The sequence below is a fragment of the Echiichthys vipera genome (genome assembly GCF_963691815.1).
Source record: "Echiichthys vipera genome assembly, chromosome: 13".
NCBI lineage: Eukaryota > Metazoa > Chordata > Actinopteri > Perciformes > Trachinidae > Echiichthys > Echiichthys vipera.
Window position 1 is genome coordinate 19,044,567 of NC_139838.1, and position 23,003 is coordinate 19,067,569.

Sequence of the window (23,003 nt, forward strand, 5' to 3'; positions counted from 1 at the left end):
GAGAGAGGGAGAGAGAGAGAGAGAGAGAGAGAGAGAGAGAGAGCTTTTCTTAATCTGTAAGCTGTGTTAGATCAAAGGAACAACATGGATCAACTTTCATAGATGATTTTTCTCTAAAATAGGTATAGATATCTCAGTGATCTGAACCCAAAATACAGGAATAAATACAGGACTGAAAGTGGTTCCCACCAGACTGGGTTTAAATAGCAGACAGACATTCTGTTAGTCAGAATGCTGACTTATGATTCCAACATTTCTAAGAAGAGATAACAGTGTTGTAGTTGGTGTGAATTGATACATGAGGCTATGTTTTCCTCTAATGGAAAATAAACAGATTACAGATACAGACAGACTCAATCGACACTGTAACTGACACTGAGTAAATGTGTGTGCATTGTGAGATCTTTTTTTGAAAAATAAAAATATAATCATAAAGACTACTTGAACAAAATGCCCAAGGACATGTGAGCACAGCACCGGGGCATGCATGCACACACCCATTGTTTAGCTGCACCTGGTCTATTAAGGAACAGGATAGATGGGACTAAGGGACCTGACTCTGAATGTTTGTGTGTGTGTATGTATGTCTGTGTGTCTGTGTGTGTGTGTGTGCGTTTGTGTGTTCGTGCACATGTGTCTGTACAATCTCAGAAGCCAAACATCTGCAGCAATGACGTACTGTATGTCAAGTAACAGAAAAAAAACAACAACACACACACACACACACACACACACACACACACACACACACACACACACACACGAATTACGCAATTATTAAACTGATATTTAACAGCAGAAAGTACACCTACTCTCACAATAAAAGGGACACTATAATGTGACAATAGAGTTTCTTAAGGAAAAAAGTGCTTGATTAATTACTTTCAAACTGTAATTGTGTTACAGTTAATTGGTCATATCTATCTAGAATCATTGTGAGGTTGAATTTTAGATGAGAAATAACTTTTTTCAACTTTTAACTCCTTACAGACCAAATTACAGACCTGTGCCACAACAAATATTAAAACATGTAATGGTCAAATCCCCAAAACGATTGATAAACTGGAAGTGCAAGTTTTATTTCCATAAACTGGTGCAAAGTACTATGGCAACGACGTATCAACAGGGGGAAAATGATTGTGTTGATTGTGTTTATTTGGTCATTTCTGCTGTCAGCCTGTGAATAAAGGGAACCCTGTATCTGTGAATCAGTATATCTGTTAAATGTTTTCCCACCGTTCTAATCATTGCATGGAAAATGACATCTCTCTTTTGGTTTTCTTGTGTGATTCATGGGGTTTACTTAATGATGGTTGCTTGTTCATTTACCACTGCATTACAGACTTCAAATTCACATTTGACCATATACAGGAGATCATTATTAGAGGGCTGTGTCATTTCATATGGAGTGGAATTAAGGAGGCTCATAAGGTGTTATTTTGTTCCATCAGTGCCACCAATTCTCAGTTTCCAAAAGGTTTCTGCACATCTATCACAGTTTCTATAGAACTGTGAACACTGTGTTGTCAGTTTTGTTTTAATAAATGTGATTTTATTATGTACTGCGCTCACACAGCAACTATTGCATGTCTAAGTTGCTCTACCTGAAGTTTCTTTTGCCTGTCTTAAGGTGAAATGTGTGATTTGTGATAAACGGGCTATTTAAATAAAGTTGACTCATTGAAATCATGACTTTCACATTGAAACCTGCATCTTTCAGGATTCATTTTGAGCATGAACAAAGTTTAAAAGTAATTTCTGTTCAGTTTTCACATTGGATGACTCATCTATGACATGAGAAAATGTAATGTCATTTTGCAAGCAGTGGCATGGAGTCGTAAATGCAACTTGAGCACACTCAGCCTCTCTGTGGCTCTCATCAAAACTTCTTAGCTGTTAAGACAGACCAAATACAAGGCTCTCACAGCTCAACCAGGCTATAGTGTCTTTAGCTTTGGCTTTGGCCCTCTTCACAGTGCTACACGGAAACACAATACAAGTCGATATGTGCTCTGGGAGCATACAAATCTTGAGCAGTTGAAGCTGTGCCAGGTTGTGTCTGGTCCTGTTGTGTTGTACAGTCAGATAGAGAGAAAGAAAGGGAACAAAAGAGAAACGGTCTTAAGAGAAATCCAGTATACAAGATGCATCATGCCATGCCCCACACACACACACGCGCGCACACACACACACACACACACACACACACACACACACACACACACACACACACACACACACACACACACACACACACACACACACACACACACACACACACACACACACACACACACACACACACACACACACACACACACACACACACACACACACACACACACACACACACAGAATTCCTAACGAGGGAAGAGCTCACAGGGGACACATAGGGGGAGACAGAGGGGGAGACAGACAGAGAGAAAGGGAGGAGTTAATGGAGATACAGACAAGAGGAAGAGAGAGAAAAACGATGTTTCCTTCTCTAGCTTTCTCCCTATATCAAGTATGCACAGCACAGTGAGTATATGAGAGTGTATTATGAGTTTTAGGGTGCATGTGCGTTTCCACTTTATATTCCTCTCACACATACACGCACACACACTGGGGTGGCACAGTCCCCTGAACGCGCACGTGCCCAGGGCCATATTGCTACCTTGCCAAGAGGGCCTTGGACCGCCAAGGTTGCCATGACATCGCTCACAAACACACACACCAACTCTTTCTCACCATCTCTCTCTCTTTCTCTCTCTCTCTCTCTCTCTCTCTCTCTCTCTCCCTCTCGCACTAAAGTAAGATGTGACTAGATGTCCTAAAGGGAAGTGTATTAAAATGTCAAAATGACTGGTCAAGCCTGTGCATGCATATCCTGTATATGTTTGAGAGTGTGTGTGCTCATGTGGTGTGAATCTAAATATGGGTACTACACCTTTATCTTTACTAATTCCACTTTCTCGCTGCAGTGAAGGAGATGTGCTGCTGTGATCTCAAACTTGGTCAAAATGCAAGACACACTTAAGATGTCAGATGTGTCATAAGGGACTAGAGATGATTGGCAACTCACAGCAAATAAAATGCAAGTGGGAATGCAGATTGGATCAACTGGACTTCTTGTCTTCATTGTTTTGCTGTTGTGGTTTGGCAGGTGATCTGCACTGGGCCTCAATAAAAGTGAGTTAAAGTTGTTGTGTTGTTTTTTTTTTTTTTACCTTGCAAGCTTTAACACAATTCACAGCTGTGTGTGTGTTTTAGCACTTCCCTGCCCATCTGAATGCTGTGAGAAGCATCCTTCCTACGGAGGTTCTAAAGCGCTTCTCCTAAATTACGCACATCAGTGAACAAGGCTTAATGTATAGAGGAGAAGAACAAAGGACAAAAAAAGAAGGAAAAGAAAATAAGGAACTGATATGTTAAGCAGATGTGTATTGTTCTTCGTTAGGTGTTTCTGTTAAGCCAGACATTTTTACATTAAAATGGCCAGGGAACACTGATGGATGTAAAAAATGAAAAAAAAAAACACAATTCATCAGTCTGCATTCCGTCATTTACTGGAAGCAGCCTTTATAATAACTGTTCATTTTCTCCAGCCTCTTTTCTTTCATTTGTCAAATTACATCAGTCACTATTACCAAAGCAAATGCCTGATTGTGTGAAAGAACTTCAACGAGAAGACAAGATGAGGGAAGGAAAGGAGATCCAGGAGACAGAGGAAAGGGGAAGGGTTTTCAAATTAACTATTGGTCAGGGGTCAGATGGACATTTAATCTAACCAATCAGCTTCCTAATTACACAAGTGCTGCCAGAATGGTATACCCAATGCATTTCTGTGTGTGTGTGTGTGTGTGTGTGTGTAGCTGGCTGGCGTTGCGTGTAGAGGTCTTGTTGTAGCAAAATGATCATCTGGCCTCAATATTGGTTCCATGTGTACACACACACACACACACACACACGCACACACACACACAGACCCCCCCCACACACACACACGCACAGTAGTGAAATGCTCCCAAATTACACAAAGAGAGAGAGTAAGAGAGAGAGAGAAAGAGAGAGACATAAATGGATAGAGAGCAAGAGAGAGAGAGAGAGAGAGAGAGCGAGAGAGAGAGAGAGAGAGAGAAAGAGAGACCAACAGTAAGAAACATACAAGCACCGAGGGAGTGGGTGTGCAAGCCGTGGCAGAAAAACACTAAGAAATATAAAAAAAACACATACATGATCACATGTAGACACACTTCCAGTAGTGTCTGTGTGTGTGTGTGTGTTTGTGTGTGTGTGTGTGTGTGTGTGTGTGTGTGCGCGTGCGTGCGTGTATGTGTAAGCTGATTGTAACAGTAATTGATGTAAACGTCTAAATTACAGCTAGGAGCTAAAATAACCACTGTGTTTTACCGTTGCCATGTCGACATGATGAAAAACACCTGGTTGGTTCACTGGCGGGGAGGGTGGAACATCTGTGTCATGGCTGCCCAGCTGAACCAATGAAAAGGCCATGTGTGTAAGCGACATGTGTCTGAACCAATGAAATGCGTTACCAACCATGTTAGTCAAGTCAAACTAATCTTATCATATTACGTGATATTAGGAGCTATAAACCACTGCATTTTTGTGTAATGCACTTTAGATCAAGATTCTTGTATAATCATACTTAATCTAGAGACTGGTGCAAAGAAAAAAATCTGAATACTTTTAATGGTTTTTCCTACTTGGATGCCAGATTGTTGCGGTTTGTCAGAAATAGGACAATTCAGTGAATGCCAGTAAAGTTTAGACAATCACAGGAAAGTCTATTTTTTTAATACTCTACCGGTCCAGGAAGGAGGAACTTCTCGTCTTGCTGCGTTCCATACACAGGAAGGTCAGACCGCAGGGTCAGTTACCCAGCAGCAGCCCTGGAGCAAATAATGGTTCAATGTCTTGCTCAAGGACACTTCAGCCAGGGAGATATGTCAGACAAAGGGGATTGAGCCTGAGCTTTGAGCTGAGGGACATCTGACTTATCACTTCACCACCCTGCTGCCAAAATGTAACCCAAAGAAAAACCACACTGCCAAATCCTGGGATTTTAAAGTCAATTTAGTCTACTCTTCTATGACTGATGACTGACTTTACACTTTCGGAAGTGGTGTGATGCGGTAAAAAGTCATGTTTCCCAAACAGGTTGAGAAGGAACACTTGACTTTTTATGCTTTTTCAATGCCGAGTCGGAATCAGTCAATCAGAAAATTCAAAGCACACTTGAAAGGAGGATTAACATCCAAACACGCAAGATATAGTCAAGCAAATACGCTAATTCTTGATTAGTGTGAGCCAAAAATGCCAAGCTGTCACGTTCCAAGTACGCATGTTGTCAGCTGTAATACGTGTAGGTAAGTGTGGAATGTGTGGAATAGCCAAAATGGGTGAAATTGTTTTTCAATTCAAATGTTCCTTCCTAGCAGCCAATGAGACTGCTGTGGACTGTCACACAGCGTAAAGCCACACACGTCATCACACACATGCACGCACACATGCACACACACACACACACACACACACACACACACACACACACACACACACACACACACACACACGCACACAACACACACACAAAACACACTAATGTTCACACACAAGCCTATCCACCAGTATTTTCACAGACAGACAGACAAAAAAAAACAACACATGCCAAAAGTACAGCAAACGGGTTGTCTGATTATGTTTCTGTTACACTAAACACAGCCTGGATTTTATACATTAGGCACATTACCACACACACACACACACACACACACACACACACACACACACACACACACACACACACACACACACACACACACACACACACACACACACACACACACACACACACACACACACACACACACACACACACACACACACACACACACACACACACACACACACACACACACACACACACACACACAGAGAGACACACACACAAGCTACCACACACTTTTTTCCCCTTCTAGCATGGCTGTGTTTATTTGAGTCTGTATCCTGATGGGAAATGTGACTGCTACACAAACAAACTGAATAGTCCAGAACAGACAACTCTGTCTGAGTGTGTGTACAGTATGTGTGTGTAGAGAGGGAGAGAATGGGTGTGCAGTTTGGTAAATGTCAGTATGTCTTCCCTTTTCCGACCCACACAAAAAACTGCATTTCAGAAATAATACAGACATCATTTGTTACATATTCCACAAGGGAATGTATATAGAATGCTATAGGCTTTAGCAGAGCATCATAAATAATGAGCTCCATTTTTTAGCTCAGACTGCTTATAACCATACTGCTGTATTAATATATACATAGCATTTCACAATTAAGACATGTGGGATCCGGTATTATTCAGATTTTAGAGAGTGAAAGCATGACATTCATCTCAACGGGGCTTTTTACAGCAGATTACGACAGTTTACAGCCTCTTGCCCATTTACGGCCTACCGTCAGCTCTGTGGTTGACCAACTAGTCAACAGATTGCAGGCTAGGGTAGGGATGCGTGCCAAAAATAAAAGCCCACATTTTTGGTCAGAAGGAGAAACCCATCTACTTTTAAACATTATGACAGACTTGGATATTAACTGTTTTTTTTTTTATGTGCGCAAACACCGCAACGCCGACCTTTTCAAGAAGGTGGTTTAAGGAATGAAAGAGGGAGGCTGTGTTCACACGATCGAACAAATGAAATACTGTGAAAGATCCTATTTTGCACGGCTGCATGTAAGTTCGAATATTGGTGGAATATTCATTTTCGTTAGCAATGCAAACAGCTTAGTTGGATTATTAAAATATACTGTATATATAATAATAATATTGATATATTGTAGAAAAAATATATTTTGGAATAAGGGCAAACTGTACAGTCGCATTGTGGACTTGTCTCAGAAGGTGAGTTTAATATCAATATAAAACATACAAAACCATTTCGGATCAGGTCACTTTTGGTCATTTGTCAGCAAGATGTGTATTGTGTGGGACATTTTATGAGCAAAAAATAAACTTATCCAGCCTTTGAAACAAATTCCTTTTTATCACTATATTTTATTGTAGATAACTTTTCTAAACTCAAGGGACTGCACATCAAAAAGTATTTTTTTATAAGGCCTACGGAATAAACTGTACAAAACACAATCAAGGCTGTTTGAAGGCATTGGTCTTATAAATTAATAGTGGGAGTGCTGCAAACAGTAAAAAAGGTCCAGGAAATAGAAAGACAATATTCAGATAACATAGTAGTCCAGTTAAGGAGCACCATTAATTAGTTAAATCACCAAAGTTTACCCCACCGTGTTTTGTCTTTAAAAAAGTATTAAACACAGTGCACACACATACACAGAGACACGCACGCACGCACACACACACACACACACACACACACACACACACAAAAACACACACACACAAACTTGAGCATAAGCTCCATAATTTCCTGTAGCGGATATAAAGTGATGTTAAATTATCAGCATGGAAAAAAGTTCAATTCATGCTTTAATTTCCTGACGAAACACACACACACACACACACACACACACACACACACACACACACACACACACACACACACACACACACACACACACACACACACACACACACACACACACACACACACACACACACACACACACACACACACACACACACACACAGAGTGCAAACGCAGACTCATCACACATAATTAAGTACACAAGCACTGGAAAGCACACACAGCCGCACAGATGCACATGTACGCTGAATTTATTCAAGGAAGAAGGGAAGTAGAACGCAAAGTAATGAGAACTTTAAGGAAATACAGCTGCGTGTGTGTCTGTGTGTGTTGTGTGTCTTTTAAACATAATTAGCTCCATCAGGCAGAAATGTAAACGAGAGAAACTTTAATGAAACTCTTCTCTGATCTGCTGAAAGCACACATTCCCGTATCTCTCTCAGTTTGTCCCTGTATTTTCTCTGTCTCTCCACTCAAATGGAATTGAATGTCACGCATGGGACTTTTAAAACCCCAAAGGTTCACGTTTCAGTATTGCAATATGACCACATGAGATGAACACAATTATATTGTGTTTGTAAGGTCACATCCACAATTTTTCCTCTCCCTGCTTGCGTCCATTTATCTACTCCTCTCGGGTGTCCTTGAGGTGGAATTCCCTTTGAAAACACGGTCTGGAATTTATTAGATGATCTAAGTTTTGGGTCAATTCACATATGTTTGAGGATCTTCACATGTGTTCACATATGTTTGGCTCAGAGACGGACCTTTCTCAGCCCTACTTAACTTGAAAAACCACCATTACTCACTCTGTCTCATTCCATTTATAAACTAAAACGTTAACCAACCTTTTACTTTAATTTCATCTCTAAACCTCATACGCTTTCCATCCTCACCACATACAGTAAATCAAAACGTCAGAAAATAAGATTTCAGACTGAAAAAAAATGTCTGCCATGTAATAAATCCTGATGAAAACAAAGATAAAAGAGGGGGCAATGTCTTAACAAGGTAACAATGTGCAGCAATTATAGACCAGGCTTTTCAAAAGAAAATATTCTCTCCCCTCTGCAAAGCAAAAAGCCTCCCATACCAGAATTCTAAGAACTCTAATTCTGTGTGTATATAAGTGTGTGTGCATGCCTGAAAGCTTTTGTGTGTGTGTGTGTGTGTGAGGTGTTTATTGATCCCTGTGTATCAGGTGAGTTGTCCTTTGAGGAAAAGAAGGGAAATAAAAGAAAAAGAAGGAAGAGAAAAAAGGGGAGAGACAGATCGATGCAGGGGGAGAGTAGAAAGAAAAAGTGAGGATGCAGGAGGCACACACAAGTGCAGGACTGCACACAGGCACATAGACAATTGTGTGTTTAAATGAAATATGACTAACTGTTTCTGATTTTGTCTCTTTATGTCACACTGTCCTTTGCTTCTGCTCTACGTACCCACTCCCTGCATCCTTTCATCATTGCTCTTCCTTCAACACCACCCCTCCATCATCTCCTTCTCCTTCATTACTTCTCACTTGCCATTTACAAAGAGTCAATTTGTATTTTGGGTGGATTCACCTTTTAGAATTCAGACTCTGCCCTCTTGCGTCAAAGGCTGCATTTAAATTGAGCAAAATGTCTGTCTGTGTGTCCTTAAGGGTCAGTGTGTGTGTGTGTGTGTGTGTGTGTGTGTGTGTGTGTGTGTGTGTGTGTGTGTGTGTGTGTGTGTGTATGTGTGACCTAAGCTATTTCAGATGATCCTTTGCATCAGTGCCCCTCCCTTACCCTGCCCAGTGATGAGTCAACCTCAGGCTGCGTGTGTGTGTGGTATATTAGCGTGTTAGACATGTCAGTGCATGCCATGGAAACTGAGAATAAATATTGTGTAGTGAGAGGAGGGAGAGGGAGAAAGATAGCAGCAAAAGCCATATATTAGAAAGCTAGTAAGTAATAAGTTATAAGTCATGTTGAGCTTTTCCTCAAATAAATTGTTGTTTTTTTTCTCTCTTCCCTTCGGCTCTTCTTTGTTTTTCTTCTCACCTTCAGAAATGAGCAAAATACAATAACAACGGACTAATAAATGGTCCTAAAAAACAACAACCGGTAATGTAGCCATCATTGGTAGCCGATACATTCTTCCAGTCCCCCAACCCTTGTACAGAATGAAAAGGAAAGTGAAATATGTTGTTTTCTTTCCAGGAGTTAGATGAGAAGATCCATGTCAATCTCATGACTTTGCGTTATGTACGGAGACAGAGTTGGGAGTCGTTAGCTTAACTTATCATAAAGAGTGAAAGCAGTAGGAAAGTGCTAGCTTGGCTCTCTCCAAAATATATTAAAATGCCTGCCAAGATCTCTAAAACTCTAATTTACATGACATAACTGGTTTGTTAGAGGGGAACAAAGGGCAAAGCACGTTAAGGGGTTAACTTTTTATCTCCATCTGACTATCCCTATCTTCCTCTCTTTATCTCAATTGTTCTCCCTTTTTCTCTCAAGCATGCAGTCTCTCTCTCCCTCTCCCTCACAGACACACACTGCCCCACCCATGATAATGAGTAAACCTCTTACTGCCCCACCCAGCCCAGTCGGCCAAGTTACTGCCAACACCTCACACACACACGCACACATATACATACTATGCAATAGATCAACCCACAACTTGTACAAAGAAGCCATACACTCTACTCACACACTGATATGTGCATACAGACAACACAAAAAACATTCTCACACTCAATACTACCACTTACGTAGACCCATGTCAGTGTCTTGACACTACACGCACGCACACGCACACGCACACGCACACGCACACGCACACGCACACGCACACGCACACGCACACACACACACACACACACACACACACACACACACACACACACACACACACACACACACACACACACACACACTTCAGTCTATTCTGATCTAATGTGATCATAGCCAATAAGCTTTGCGGTGTTGGCAAACCACATTCTGTTCCTACCAGTCCATGACATCACTGTGAAGTAAAAAGCTTTGTGGGCTGCAAAGTAGGATGAGGGAACTGACTGACAGGTGGTAACCATGGGAACTGTCAGTTTGCCTCCCAGTTGCTGTAGCAACAGGGAAGTTGCTCACTGTTTTGTAAGTTAAAATGTAATTTAAAAAAAGATGAATGCAACTTATGGGAAAGGAAATTATGCCATGGAATCATGCGCACATGGACAAAAGCTCACAGAGATATGAACACTTGCAAGCACGTGGAGACGCTCGTACACACTTTGCTAGCAGACGTCGATCTGCATAAGTACCCAAATATATAACGGAAGAATACAGATCTCATTGTAGCTGCTCTCTGCAAGTGGTCTAACCCTCACATCTTTTTCAAAGGAAACTAGGATGAAGGTATTAATACTTTGACAACTCAGCAGGTAATATCTGGCTTTAGAAATCTAGCTACAAAGGCCTTCATCCCGAGAGTCAGCGCTAAAAGCTAAAACCAGGGTGTAAATGAGACAAAGGAGAAAGATTAGGTTGAATGAGAAAATGAGGTGACTGTGAAACAGAGGTATATTAAGAATGAAAGAAGAAGGAGGGGGTGCACATGTTCCACCTTACCCGTAGAAGGGATTGGGACTCCTCTTTTGCGGCTCCTCCTTTCTCCTGTCCTCCTCCACCTCCACTCCCTCCTCCTCCTCCTCCTGTGTACGGCTGAGGCATCTGGCTCTGTTTCTCCCCTCCACCTCCAGATGCTCCTCCTGGCCTCCCTCCTCCGTACAGCTTGGCATCTCCCAAAAACGACTTGGTGTCTCCCAGGTAAACCATGCTAGGTGAGGCCATGCCTCTTTTCTGCTGTGAGGCCTCATGATTGGCTGAAACAAACGACAATGAGAGGGGGGAGGAGAAAAGAGAGGGGCTACCACCTCCTGCTCCTCTTTCTACTACTCTTTCGGGTCCCATTCGCTCCTTGGGCACCCAGAGTAAACCGTGGGCTTGCTCACCGCCTCTTTCTCCTAGTCCTCTTGTCTCCCCGAGAACCCAGGCTTTCTCCCGCTCTCTCTCTTTCTCCTCACCTCCCTCACTCTTTACCACCCCTCCTGCCTCTTCTCTGCCTCCTTCTGCCAATCGTCCCTCAGGTGGTGCAAGGGAGTAGAGGAGGCGAAGATCCCCCTTGCTTTCTTCTTTAATCGCTAAGGTAGAGGGAGCTGAGCATCCATTGGCTGAGAGTGTTAACGAAGGCGTCAGTGAGGTGGGTACGGAGGTTGTTGTCAGTGAGCTTAATGAGGGAGATTCATGGCAGTGGGCTGAGTTAAAATGGTCAAGGAGGGCTGACGAATCAGGAGCTGTGAAGTCGCAGCGTCGACAACGGCAACACGCGTGCACACGCCTGCAGAGAAAGAAAAAAGCAGTGAGTTTAAAATCAGTTTGATAATACTGCTTAAATATATACATAAGTAGGGCATTCTTAGGTTTGTCAAATGATGTCTGGACCATACTGTTAACATCAGCTCTTAATTAAGGGTTATCTTTAATGTGAAAAGTGACTCACACTAAAGTCAGAACAGTAACAATAATGACACTGAACAAAATTATTAAGACTTAAGTACATAGATTTGCTTTGCTTTCTATCGATTTCAAATCTAAAACACATTTCTAATAGCTCTAATGGGGTGTATATGACAACTTAAGTTTGTCACTGATCACATTTGGAAAAGAAAAATCCACTCCTTGATTCAACTGAGTTGCACTGAGTTGCATTTAAAGTGCATTTGTCCCTGCCTGATTTCTAACAAACCACTCAGGTAGAGTTTCACCAAGCCCGTGGCCAAAAAGTGACTCAGTGTTCCACTAAATCACGATGAATTAGGAAAAAACTGTGAGGAATGTAAATGAGTATGAATGACATGAAATGAATCGCCCATCAGCAAACCACCTTTCCTGTTGGCAAGGCCCCTGACTGACCAGCAAAATATATGATACACAACATCAGGGGTTTCCCTGGCTCAGAAAAGAGTTAAGATGCTTCTTGTGCGTGCCAAGGACCAAAATCAATTGAGCATCTATACCGAGAACTTGGACTCCTGTTTGCTGTGGCTGTTGGTGGGCCCATTATGGGCAGCTGCTTTATATTTAGGAACACAGGAAAAGTAGGCGCTGATGCAAAAAACACAAGCAAGAATGTGAATATATACTCAATAGAACAATAAGACAATTCTTGAAAAATATTTTCTGCCGTACTGAGATCTAATTATTTGACTTGTATGGGCATGTTATGCTCTAAAAGTTAACGGTTTAACAAACTTTTCCTCTTGAAAACAAATAACAGGAAAACAATTCAGATAGGTCCTTCTTCATTATTTAGACCTGTCATGAATGAGAAGTAGGAGTTGATCTGGGCCATAATTTGACAAATAAGTCAGGTGTGTACCTTGACTCAAAACCGTAGAAAACATTTTCCACTTATTTAACTCACATCTCATCCTGAAGCAGCAATTTGCTCTATACTGCCGTTGTTTTCCCCTGAGTTTTTCTCACCAGTGGCTTCTCATTAATGCCACACTCCAATGGGTGTGTTTTATAACAGTGGAATATAATCATTTGAAAGAATTCACTTCAAACATCGAAGACCTATCAAATTGACATTGTTCTGTTCTAGCCTCTCTCATGAATGTGGAATATTCTGCTAAAATGATTTTGAAAATGAGCTGTGTGCATTTCTATGTAGACTGTGTGTGAGTGTTTGGGTTCTTTCATAGTATTTATATATAGCACCTCCACGTAGAAATATGACTTTTTACAATATTGGATATTTAATGAAAATCTCATGAAATTAAAATGTTTTGATGTGCCACATTATTGGACACCGATCGGATTAGTTAATCAATCAGTTAGTCAATTGACAGGAAATTAATCTGTACCAATATAATGATAACTCATTAATCATTTCAGAATTTTTCAAGAAAAAAAAGGTGATTTCACCTCCTCATATTTGATGCAGTTTCTAAATACAGGCCATGTGCTTTTCTCTGTGGATACATTCACAGTACTGATATAACACCTTGACTTCTTTAGAATATGGCAAAGTATATAAACCCGGAACATATGCCCTACCTTTCTTGTTTGAAAGCCATTTATCTGATTTTTGCAGAATTAAAGTTAAATGATAAAAACTATTTATTAAAGTATTTCTGATTCTGATTCTGATGAAGCTTCAAACGAATTTAAAAATATTATTTCTCTGTCCCCCTCACTCTTCCTCTGTATATGTTATCTGTCTTTGTCTATCTATAGCCCTTTATTAATTGCTGAATATATCAAAACTCCCTGGGTAACGACAGATTCAAGTTTGGGCTTCAAACAGCATCTTTATCAGATCAAACTTGTCTAGCTATTTGTAGAAATGTGTTAAGATATGTGTGTGTGTGAGCAGAGTACACCTTGTACCTACTGGACTTAAATGTCTCCAGATGCTGAACAAAGACACATTGGCCTGTCTGTTTGTCATCACCGTACATGCACACACACAATCATTCATTCTACACATGCACTGATCCAATCCACATTTACCATGAACACTGTCAACAGCTGCACATGTCTCACATACATTGAATTCCATTTTTTTTTCCTATGAAAAATAAGAAAGGGGACATTGTATTTAGCATTAAAGCATACAAACTAATTAAAGCAATACATGGGTTTTATCAACTGTCCTTAAATAAGATGTTTTGGGGGTTTCTCTGTAATTCATAGATTAGTGTTACCACCAAGTAAGGTTACAGTATTTATTTGAGAATAGTAATAATCTGGCATCACTTAAGTATGAGGAGTTCATTGGGAAGTATCATTTTGTCCTTGTGGTATTTTTTTGTAAAGCCACATGAAGAAATATAGAGAAGGTATTTTAAAGGATCTGTTGATAAAGTAAACAATTCGTTAGAAAAGAATGTTTCCAATAAAGGTCTTTTATATCCCCTAGATGGGAAATATGTAACTGTGGACAGGGAAAATCAAGAAGTTTTTATTGATAGAATAGCTACATGAGAAGTTAATCATTTTTAATGCAATGTTAATGTCTGAGTCAGGAACAAAATTATCTCAAAATGTCTCTTTTTTGCAGAGTGGACTATCTGGTGCACAAAAGAATGCTGATTCACATTTGGTTTGCCTCCCTCATGTGGATTAGAGACTTTTCATCTGGGACTGGTCCCAAGAAAGGTCAGCCCAACTGCATTTGAGATGTGAGCAAAGAGCCTGCACATCCCACACATCCTTGCTAGCTTATGTGCACCTTACTTTGAAAGTCTAACAGGTCTACATCAACTGCATCACTCAAATGACATGTCTGTGTTAAGGGTTATGACCCCTACATCCCCTGAGGTCAATACACACCTGCAAGTCTACAGATGTTAATAATTACAATCAGAGCATGGCAGCATTTCTGCAGTTTGACAATAAGCTTTATTTATATGTTTAGGAAGTGTCATAAATTAACTATGTATGTATGAAACCACATTTTTTTCTTTCTTTTCTTGTTTTTAAGATTAATTTTTTGGCTTTTTATGCCTTTACTTGACAGAGAGAGAGAGAGAGAGAGAGAGAGAGGGATGACACGCAGCAAAGGGCCATGGGTCGGAGTTGAACCCAGGCCGCCGTGGAAAGGACATAGCCTCTGTTTGTAGTATTTTGAAACTGAGGCACCTATAATATCAATAATCCAAAAACATTCTAGAATTAAAATGATTTAAAGCACATTATCAGCTATCACAACAAAAGCATATGTTTCACTGAGGATCTGAACTTAGAGTGTTTGTGTGTAGAAGTTGTAAGGGAGATTGATTACTTTCTTTCAGCTGGTAACTTCTCTCCCCCCAGCACCATTGTCCTTTGTTTTAAGCACCCTTATAATTAAATCCTGATTTATTTATTTTTTTCTAAAACTTGGCAATCGAATCCTTTAAAGTTTGGTTGATTTTAGTGGTGGTGTGAAACTTTCTGGCTTTATTTCAGTTTTATTTGATTTGAGCTCCGAGATTCAGGGCTTAGATTTTGTTAAGGACGTGAGTGGACTGTTAAATCCCCTCCACTCTCCCTCATTCTCCCCCTCACTTTGTCACCCTCTCTCCCTCTTTTCTCCACTTTCTTCTCTGCCTTTCTCTCACTTTCTCCCTCTGTTTTTGTGTCTTTCATTCCTTTGCTTCATACAATGTCTTGTCTTGCTTTTGTACGTTTAACTTTCCCTTCTGTATGTGACTCCATCCCCTCTCTTCATCTACCCCTCTTCTTCTCTCTGCCCTCACCCTGAGATGAAACTTTTAAATCTTTCATTGATTTGTAGCAGGGATCTTGCTAAGATGGCTCTGTCAGACTGTAATTGTGTGTGTGTGTGTATGTGTGTGTATGTGCAAGAAAACAAGAAAAAGTATGTTGTGTGTTTGACTTTGTCTGTTAGCTTGTATCAAGAGGCAATTCAGATCTGCAATCTAGATCGATACTTAAATAGTCGAAAAGATTTCACACAATCTTCAGTTCTCTCTCAGTCTCTCTCTCTCTCTCCCCCTAACTCATAGCTTTCTCAATCACTGCTGGCTCTGTCACTAAAAACTATGTGTATGTGTGTCTCTGTGTGTTTGTCCAGGCAACAAATTGGCTTTTAAAGGTCAGTGAAATTGAGCAGGTATACACATACAGTAAATACAGATTTGTATGTCCTAGCAAAAACAACATTTTACTGTTATGCATCATATAAAAACAAAATCATAAAAAAGAGAACTTATAACACATCTGTAAGTATTTGGTTCTATATTGACAGGCTTATTCTCTTTGGAGAAAACTGCTCCAGGATGGATAGTCAGTAAAATACTAGCAGCAATCATAAATATAGGAAAACACAAACAATTTTACAAATCTAAGTCTGTTTACAAGTGCTACTGCATTTGTAAAACAAGTTGTATAAAGCCCTTTGTGGCTCCAGAGGGAGCTGCCTGAAATCTAATTGCGTCATTTGGGGAAAACTGAAAACTACAAATTTGAACTTGAAAAAGAAATATGGCCTCTGTAGCCCACTCCTCATCTCTGCTCGAGGCTACATTTATTGCTACTAGTATAACACACCCTAATCTCTGACTGAAATTTACCCGGGAAAGTTGCATTGTACGTAATGTCAGCAACAGGTTTCGATATGAGAAAATGTGTGGAATAAAAAAAAAAGATATCTCTGGCTCTGCTGCATTAACTTTGATGCTTTAAAGAAAAAAACTGTCTATTTCAAGTCTGGCGTTCATAGAGCAATGGTAAATTGGTAGAGTAGTTTTATAGGCCTTGTACCTGTAGTAGATTCTTAAAAAATGACACTATATAGGAGTGTACTTAACTAGAGTAGTTTCCCAGGATAGTGATAGCTTATAACAGATAGTGATGGAAAGGCCACTTGTTAAAATCCTTCCTAAAGGAACAAAACCAGATTCTCACAGTTTCATGTCTCAGAGATTAGATTAAGTCCTCGATAACTCAGAAGGTAAGAGGACCTGGTGCTGAGCTTGTAGTGCAAGAGCACACTTTCACCTCTCTATCAGTTTCAAACTGCCAGTATTTGAAGTGTACACGATTCTCTCCCTGACAATAGGCAATGTCATAAATCACAGACTGAATTTGGCAAAACTGGAAATAGAAACTGAGCTGATATGTATCTGGGAAGGGGAAACAGCCTGAAAGCAGGTAAACTTACAAGTGTCGCTGGATTTTTCACCCTTTAAACCTGGGGTAGGCAGTTTATTTTTAGTATTGTTTGGCAAAAGAAATCCATCATAATCTTCCATCATATTGAGAGAAAACAAGACATCTGCACCTCTTCTTGGCTCTGTTTTCAAGCTTTAGAAAATCTATCCTATGACAGGAAACTTTAGCCAATCCCAGGTCATTTCAGAGAGAGCAAGCTTTCCTATTGGCGCAGGACAGAGAGGGTAGAGGGAGAGCCACAAGAAGGGGACTCACGCAATTTATTTCTTTTTTACTTTTTACCTACTGCAGCTTTAAATGTAGTGAAATTCATATATGTGATACTAAAAGATGATAAATCTGTAGATATATGTCAGGGCTGAGTCACTTCCAGGTGCGTCAAATGTGTCTATAAATGTCTTAAGTGTATGATGGTTTTTTAGTTGTTTTTTTTTGATGGATTGTTGCAGAACACAAGTGTGCTCAGGAAACATATCCTGGGTAATTGGGTAAAAAAAAAAGAAAATTATAGGGGTTTGAATCACAGCACAATTCTTTATCTTCAGGTACTGGAACATTTAGTCTTAGACTCTTAACTGCAAAATTCACTCTTTGAATAACATGCCACATTCTGTCACTCAGTGAATGAATGAACGGATGTCACAGAATCACCAGCCACTGTGAGTAGATTTGTTTCAGACTTCTGAAAAAGAACAAAACTAATTTTTTGTTTACATATTACTTATGCTGGCTAAAATCCAGATTCCCTATGCATTTTCAAAGATTGTAAATACCCCTTATTGCAAGGGTGTCAAACTGATCCAGTAAAGGGCCAATCAAACCAATCAAAAACACACCTGGTCCAACAAATCAACTGTGTGAAGACAGTTCAGGTGATTGAGTGAGTCGAGTCAGGTGTGTTCTTGCTTGGTTGGAATGAAAACCTGCAGCCACACGGCCCTTTACTGGATCAGTTTGACACCCCTGCCTTAGTGTATAAAAGTCAACCCTGTGGAAATAACACAGTATTACATGGAATAATATATTATATCTAATAATAACAATTAAAAGTAATTCTTTAATCCCATCCCTCTCTTACCTGTAGTGTCTAAAAATGTCTTCTTCCACTTCTGTGATGAAGTGACACTTTGTACAAGAGTACTCCCTCTCTTCTCCTCCTCCTCCTCTCCCCCCTTCCTTGTCTCCCCCAACCTCTTCCTCGGCCTTTACATGTGGCGCTGCTCCCTTTATGTTAATCAAGGTGTGGCAGCTTTCATAGTGCTGAAGCAACGCGTCGATGTCGGTGGTGGCAAAAGCACACTGGTCACACAAGTGGGTGACGCCTAGGATGAGAAAAAGCAAGAAACAAAAGAATCATTTAGAATCTATTGAGATGCAAAATAAAAGTTGAAATTATTTGCAAAATATGACTTTGACTACCTTGTGTGACAACGGGGTGGGCGGGGTTAGAGGGGTAAAAAGTTGATCCTGAAATCATACTGGGGTCACCTCTTGGATTCGGAGGGGTCATGCTGGGTGAGGTGGCGGTAGCAGGTTTCGATCCGAGGGTGTCCTGCTGCTTGGTGGACGGAGGAAACTTGGAACAGCATTTAGGGCAGGTGGGCTTTCGACAAGCAAAGGGGTGAGACACCTATTGAGAGGAATCAGACAAAGCCGAGTAAGGAGTAGCATGGATCTTTGCATGCATTAGTTATTACTACCAAAACTTTAGCATTTAATAATTTGTTTTCTGCTGTGGTGATTGTTTTTTTTTTGTTTGTACAGGTAATATTAAAGGATACCCATATGAATGCGCATCATTAACAGAAAGATGCAACCCCCAGTTGTGTCTCTTAACCATCCTTTTTGCATTTTAACAGCTGCAAAAGGACAGTTTGGCAGCTGGCACAAAGGAGTGTGCGTGGGTGGATTGGGGGAAGCAAGGGAATTTTAACTAGGCTGAAAATTGGAACAATTAAATTTACACTTGTTCATATATTACATTTTATTTTCTTGTGCTTACAAAACAGCTCAATTCTACCTCTAATTTTCAAGCAAACACAAATACCCTGAGCAAATAAACATTTCAATATTTTAATAATCTCACCTCCCCAAGGTGTTTATGTGGCTGACAGAGCCCCTGTGGACAATACATGCAGTGCTGAATGCAGCATCGGTGGATGGAGTGGTTGTGCTGATAGTGCAGTAGCAAAGGTGCTACTACGATCACGTCTGCACTGTGGGCCATTGAGTACCGGAAATCACACAACTGACAGTTATAACTGGTCACGACTGCTTCTGAATCACTGCTGTTTGGGTCTCCTAGGAGCAGAAAACAGAGCAAAGGCCTCTTAATAAAAACCTTCCGGTCTTGGGAGTAGAAAAACAAGAGCATGTCAGAAATTCAACAAACAAGGAGGGTCAAGCAATATCAAGCACTAGAAATGATAAAAAAGAAGGGTTCAAGCAGTATTGTAGTACTTGTAACAGAAAGTCAATGTCAGCAGTGTAGTGAGTATCTAGGAGGAGCATCATAGTACTAGCCTGACATCCTTAGACAAAATCGCAAATGCAAGTTAGTCTGAAACCTCTCAGTGCATCTTCGATTTCCAAGCGCTGTTCTCAGTGGCTGTAGATAAAAATGCCTAAGACCAATCAGAGCAACGGAACATGTGACGTAGCACTGAGCGACAGACTCCAGCGTGCAGACATGAGCTGTGATGGTACAGCCTCAATATGTCTGTGAACGAACGTTGCTGTTTTTGCCATTAAAATTCAAAAATAGTCCTTCAACAGAAAGTTCCACATCAGCTACAGGCAGCCAATGTGGTTGTTTTCAAATACTAAATTCCCTTTACTAAGCTAGGTTGATTCTCGCCCATGGTGCAAGGGTGTGCGAGTGAAATAAACGAAGGCTTCATTTATTTTGCGTAAAGCGCAAAGGCTCCGCAATACTATGTCAGTCGTTGTTTCAAACACGCCCCATATTAGATAAACGGTTGTGATTGGCCCGGCCAGGGTCTGGTCGGCTGGAAATCTGTGTGAACTAGAGTCGGGGACCAGACGTATCTGCCAGAGCAAATAAAACATGAGCTTGCGGATTCGTCTGGTTTCCCAGGCTATCATAGTTCTTGAAGAAGTAAAACGCATTAGACCGCTATTCAATGTTGTTACACTTGATCATTAATCTTGTGCTCCATTAAAGTAGCCACCTTCTACTGGAAAACACATTCAGAAACACATTTCACCATACTTTCTCTCATTTCATTACCTTGGCTGGTGCTGGATAGGTTGGTTGATGGATCTTTGCGGCTTTTGGATGTCATGTGGCCTCTTTCTCCTCCTTCTCTTCTGCCTCCTCTCTCCCTCTCTCTGTCCGCCCCCCCAGGATTAGAGTTGTTGGGGCTCATAGTACCTCCCGTGTTCATTCTATGTCTTTGTTCATGGTGCTCTAATAGCTTTGCAGAGCCCCCTGACCATTCACAACTCCAGCTACAGAATTTACACCAATAATACGTCTGCACAGCATCTCGACCCGGCTCCCCTGTCCAGCCTGACGAGTCTGAACACGCCCTGACTGGTATGGAGTACCCGACCAAGGAATCGTCTTCTGCTCTCACTGCCACTCGCTCCGCCCCATCTAAGATTTGACTCCTCCCCTTCCCCTGGTTGTCGTGCGTTGACAGGTTATTGGTGGCCAGCAAGGGTGTGGTTGGGGGAGTTTTGACTTTATTTGGATGCGAGGACACAAAGTGCTGTTCAAGTTCTAAGGAATTACTGCCCATGTAGGTAAAGTTGCAGAATTTGCAGCGAAAGTACTTCGTATTGCCCTGGCAATCAGAGGTCTTCCGGCCAATCCCAATTAGCGTGCCACCAAGCGTCACCTGTCGACAAGCAGAAAAGAGAGAAACATTTTTTGTCACATCAGGATTAAAAATCAATCTCTGTATATCATACATTGATACATATGACTTGAAAGATCACTTGTGAAGTAAAAGAAACATTTCTCAGCAACACCACTCTCACCAACAAGTAATACATTCATCACTGTCATTTAATTCCTATCCAGCAGATATTTAAGGGACACATGGCATGAGCCTTCGAACAGAGCTGTGCTGCTGCAAATATAGAAAATGCATGCTTCAGCTTCTCAAAACAAATGTAATCCATCATTTTCAATATGTAACTGTAGATAATTAAGAGGCATCTCAAACTCTAACTGACCAATGAGGCACGTATCAGACTACTGTAGTATCAACTGTATGAGGCTCAAATTTTGCATCACTGAGTAAGCAACCTGACACTCGTCTGTTTTTTATTAGGTTAGCCCCTTGACTGTAAGAGATTATAATGTGCTTCTGGCTATACTGGTGAGCAGGCAACCTGGCATGTCTTAGACCTACATTAGACTTATTACTGTACTATATGGATTTGTCTCTTTACAGATCTGTGGTTTCATGATGACTGTTGGCAATCTTGTAATGGAGGTTTGGCAAGAACAAAATGAAACTGGTAAGTTGCAAGTCGCACAGGCACTTTAAGCGAGCAAAGACATATGGTTTTAGAATTCTTTCAAAAAGGGCATTGAGCTTAATATTTTACAGTGTGAATGATGCTGAGCATGCATTCATAATAATTATATTATTTAATTCATTTTGTCATATTTTAAACTCTAAAACAATGTATTCTTACAATAACTTTAGTTTAAAGCTGGAGTGCTGAACTTTTAGTTCCCCCCTCTTGCATTGACAGTAGTTACACAAACACTGTTGGCGCGTGCTTATTTCATATGCCAGCAGTTGAGTTTAGTGCATCTCTAATGCCACCAGAATTACACTTTTCAAGTCTTCCCATGCAAAAAGGGCAGAGGGAAAGAAAACGCCAAATGATGGAATCATCAGATGAGGTGAATATATCTGCCCTTAGTCCCTCCTCGTCTTTCAGCGCTCTCCAACGAGGAAAAGCTACACACGTGGTTATCCGTGTTCGCCCTTGCTGTTGACGCCCTTGTTTGTTTTGTTTTTTACTTTAATCCTTCCTCGGCCTCTAAAGATTTCCCGCCATAGCTTTAGTTATACTCCAAGCTCCTGCTCCATCGCTATGGTTTCTCCCCTTCTGTCCCCTTTAGCTCTAGCTTGTTGACTTAAAATATATCACTTCTGGTGCACCAGCCTGGGAATGTCACCACAGACACCACTACTCCAGTTTACTGAGAAATACAGAGAGCTTTGGCTTTGCGGTGATGGGTTTAATCAGCATTGTGTGACCTTATCTGGCAAGGGCTTGAATGTAACAGATGTTCATTTACATGTAAAAGTCCTGCATTCCAGCTTTAATTCATTCATTCTTGTCATTCAGTTCATCATTTTGAAAATTATGGCGCATAACCCTGAAAATTGCTTTGTTTTCCTTTTTTGCAATTAAAACTTGGTCATTAAACTTCTCACTGTCTATTTAGTGGCGAGGACAATGAAGAGGAATTTATATTAACTAACAGCTGCCTGAGCACACACATTTAAAAATGGCAAACTAAAGATGCAGAGTAAGACAGTACGGCAAAACATGTATAATAACAATCTGAAATGGTACATCTCATCTTTGTGGAAGAGAATAAATTCAGACGGCTAAATGAGAGCTATTTCTGTGTGATCTCACAAAAGCAATCATCCAATCATCACGTCCCACAGACTTTGCCCAGGCAATTAGAGAAGAGCCAAACATCAAGTCATTACAGCAAGCAGAATGGACAGAAAGACACAAAGGGAAACGTGTGAGGGAAAGGGAAAAAGAGAGAGAAAAGAGGCAGAGGACAAGTGGG

The 23,003-nt window shown here is 40.7% G+C and overlaps 1 protein-coding gene across 3 annotated transcripts in view; it reads right to left on the reverse strand.

Annotated features, from left to right (window-relative positions):
* Positions 1 to 23,003, reverse strand: part of trps1 (trichorhinophalangeal syndrome I) — a 118,921-nt gene that overhangs the window by 38,349 nt on the left and 57,569 nt on the right. For 2 of the 3 annotated variants that reach the window (XM_083926142.1, XM_083926143.1), the window contains exons 5-9: positions 20,457 to 21,069; positions 19,293 to 19,507; positions 18,626 to 18,836; positions 18,285 to 18,528; positions 11,090 to 11,858 (exon numbers count right to left, since the gene is read on the reverse strand). In XM_083926142.1, the coding sequence (XP_083782268.1) occupies positions 11,090 to 11,858; positions 18,285 to 18,528; positions 18,626 to 18,836; positions 19,293 to 19,507; positions 20,457 to 21,069 (2,052 nt within the window). The remainder of the gene's footprint in view (positions 1 to 11,089; positions 11,859 to 18,284; positions 18,529 to 18,625; positions 18,837 to 19,292; positions 19,508 to 20,456; positions 21,070 to 23,003) is intronic. The other variant, XM_083926144.1, reaches the window with a different exon arrangement.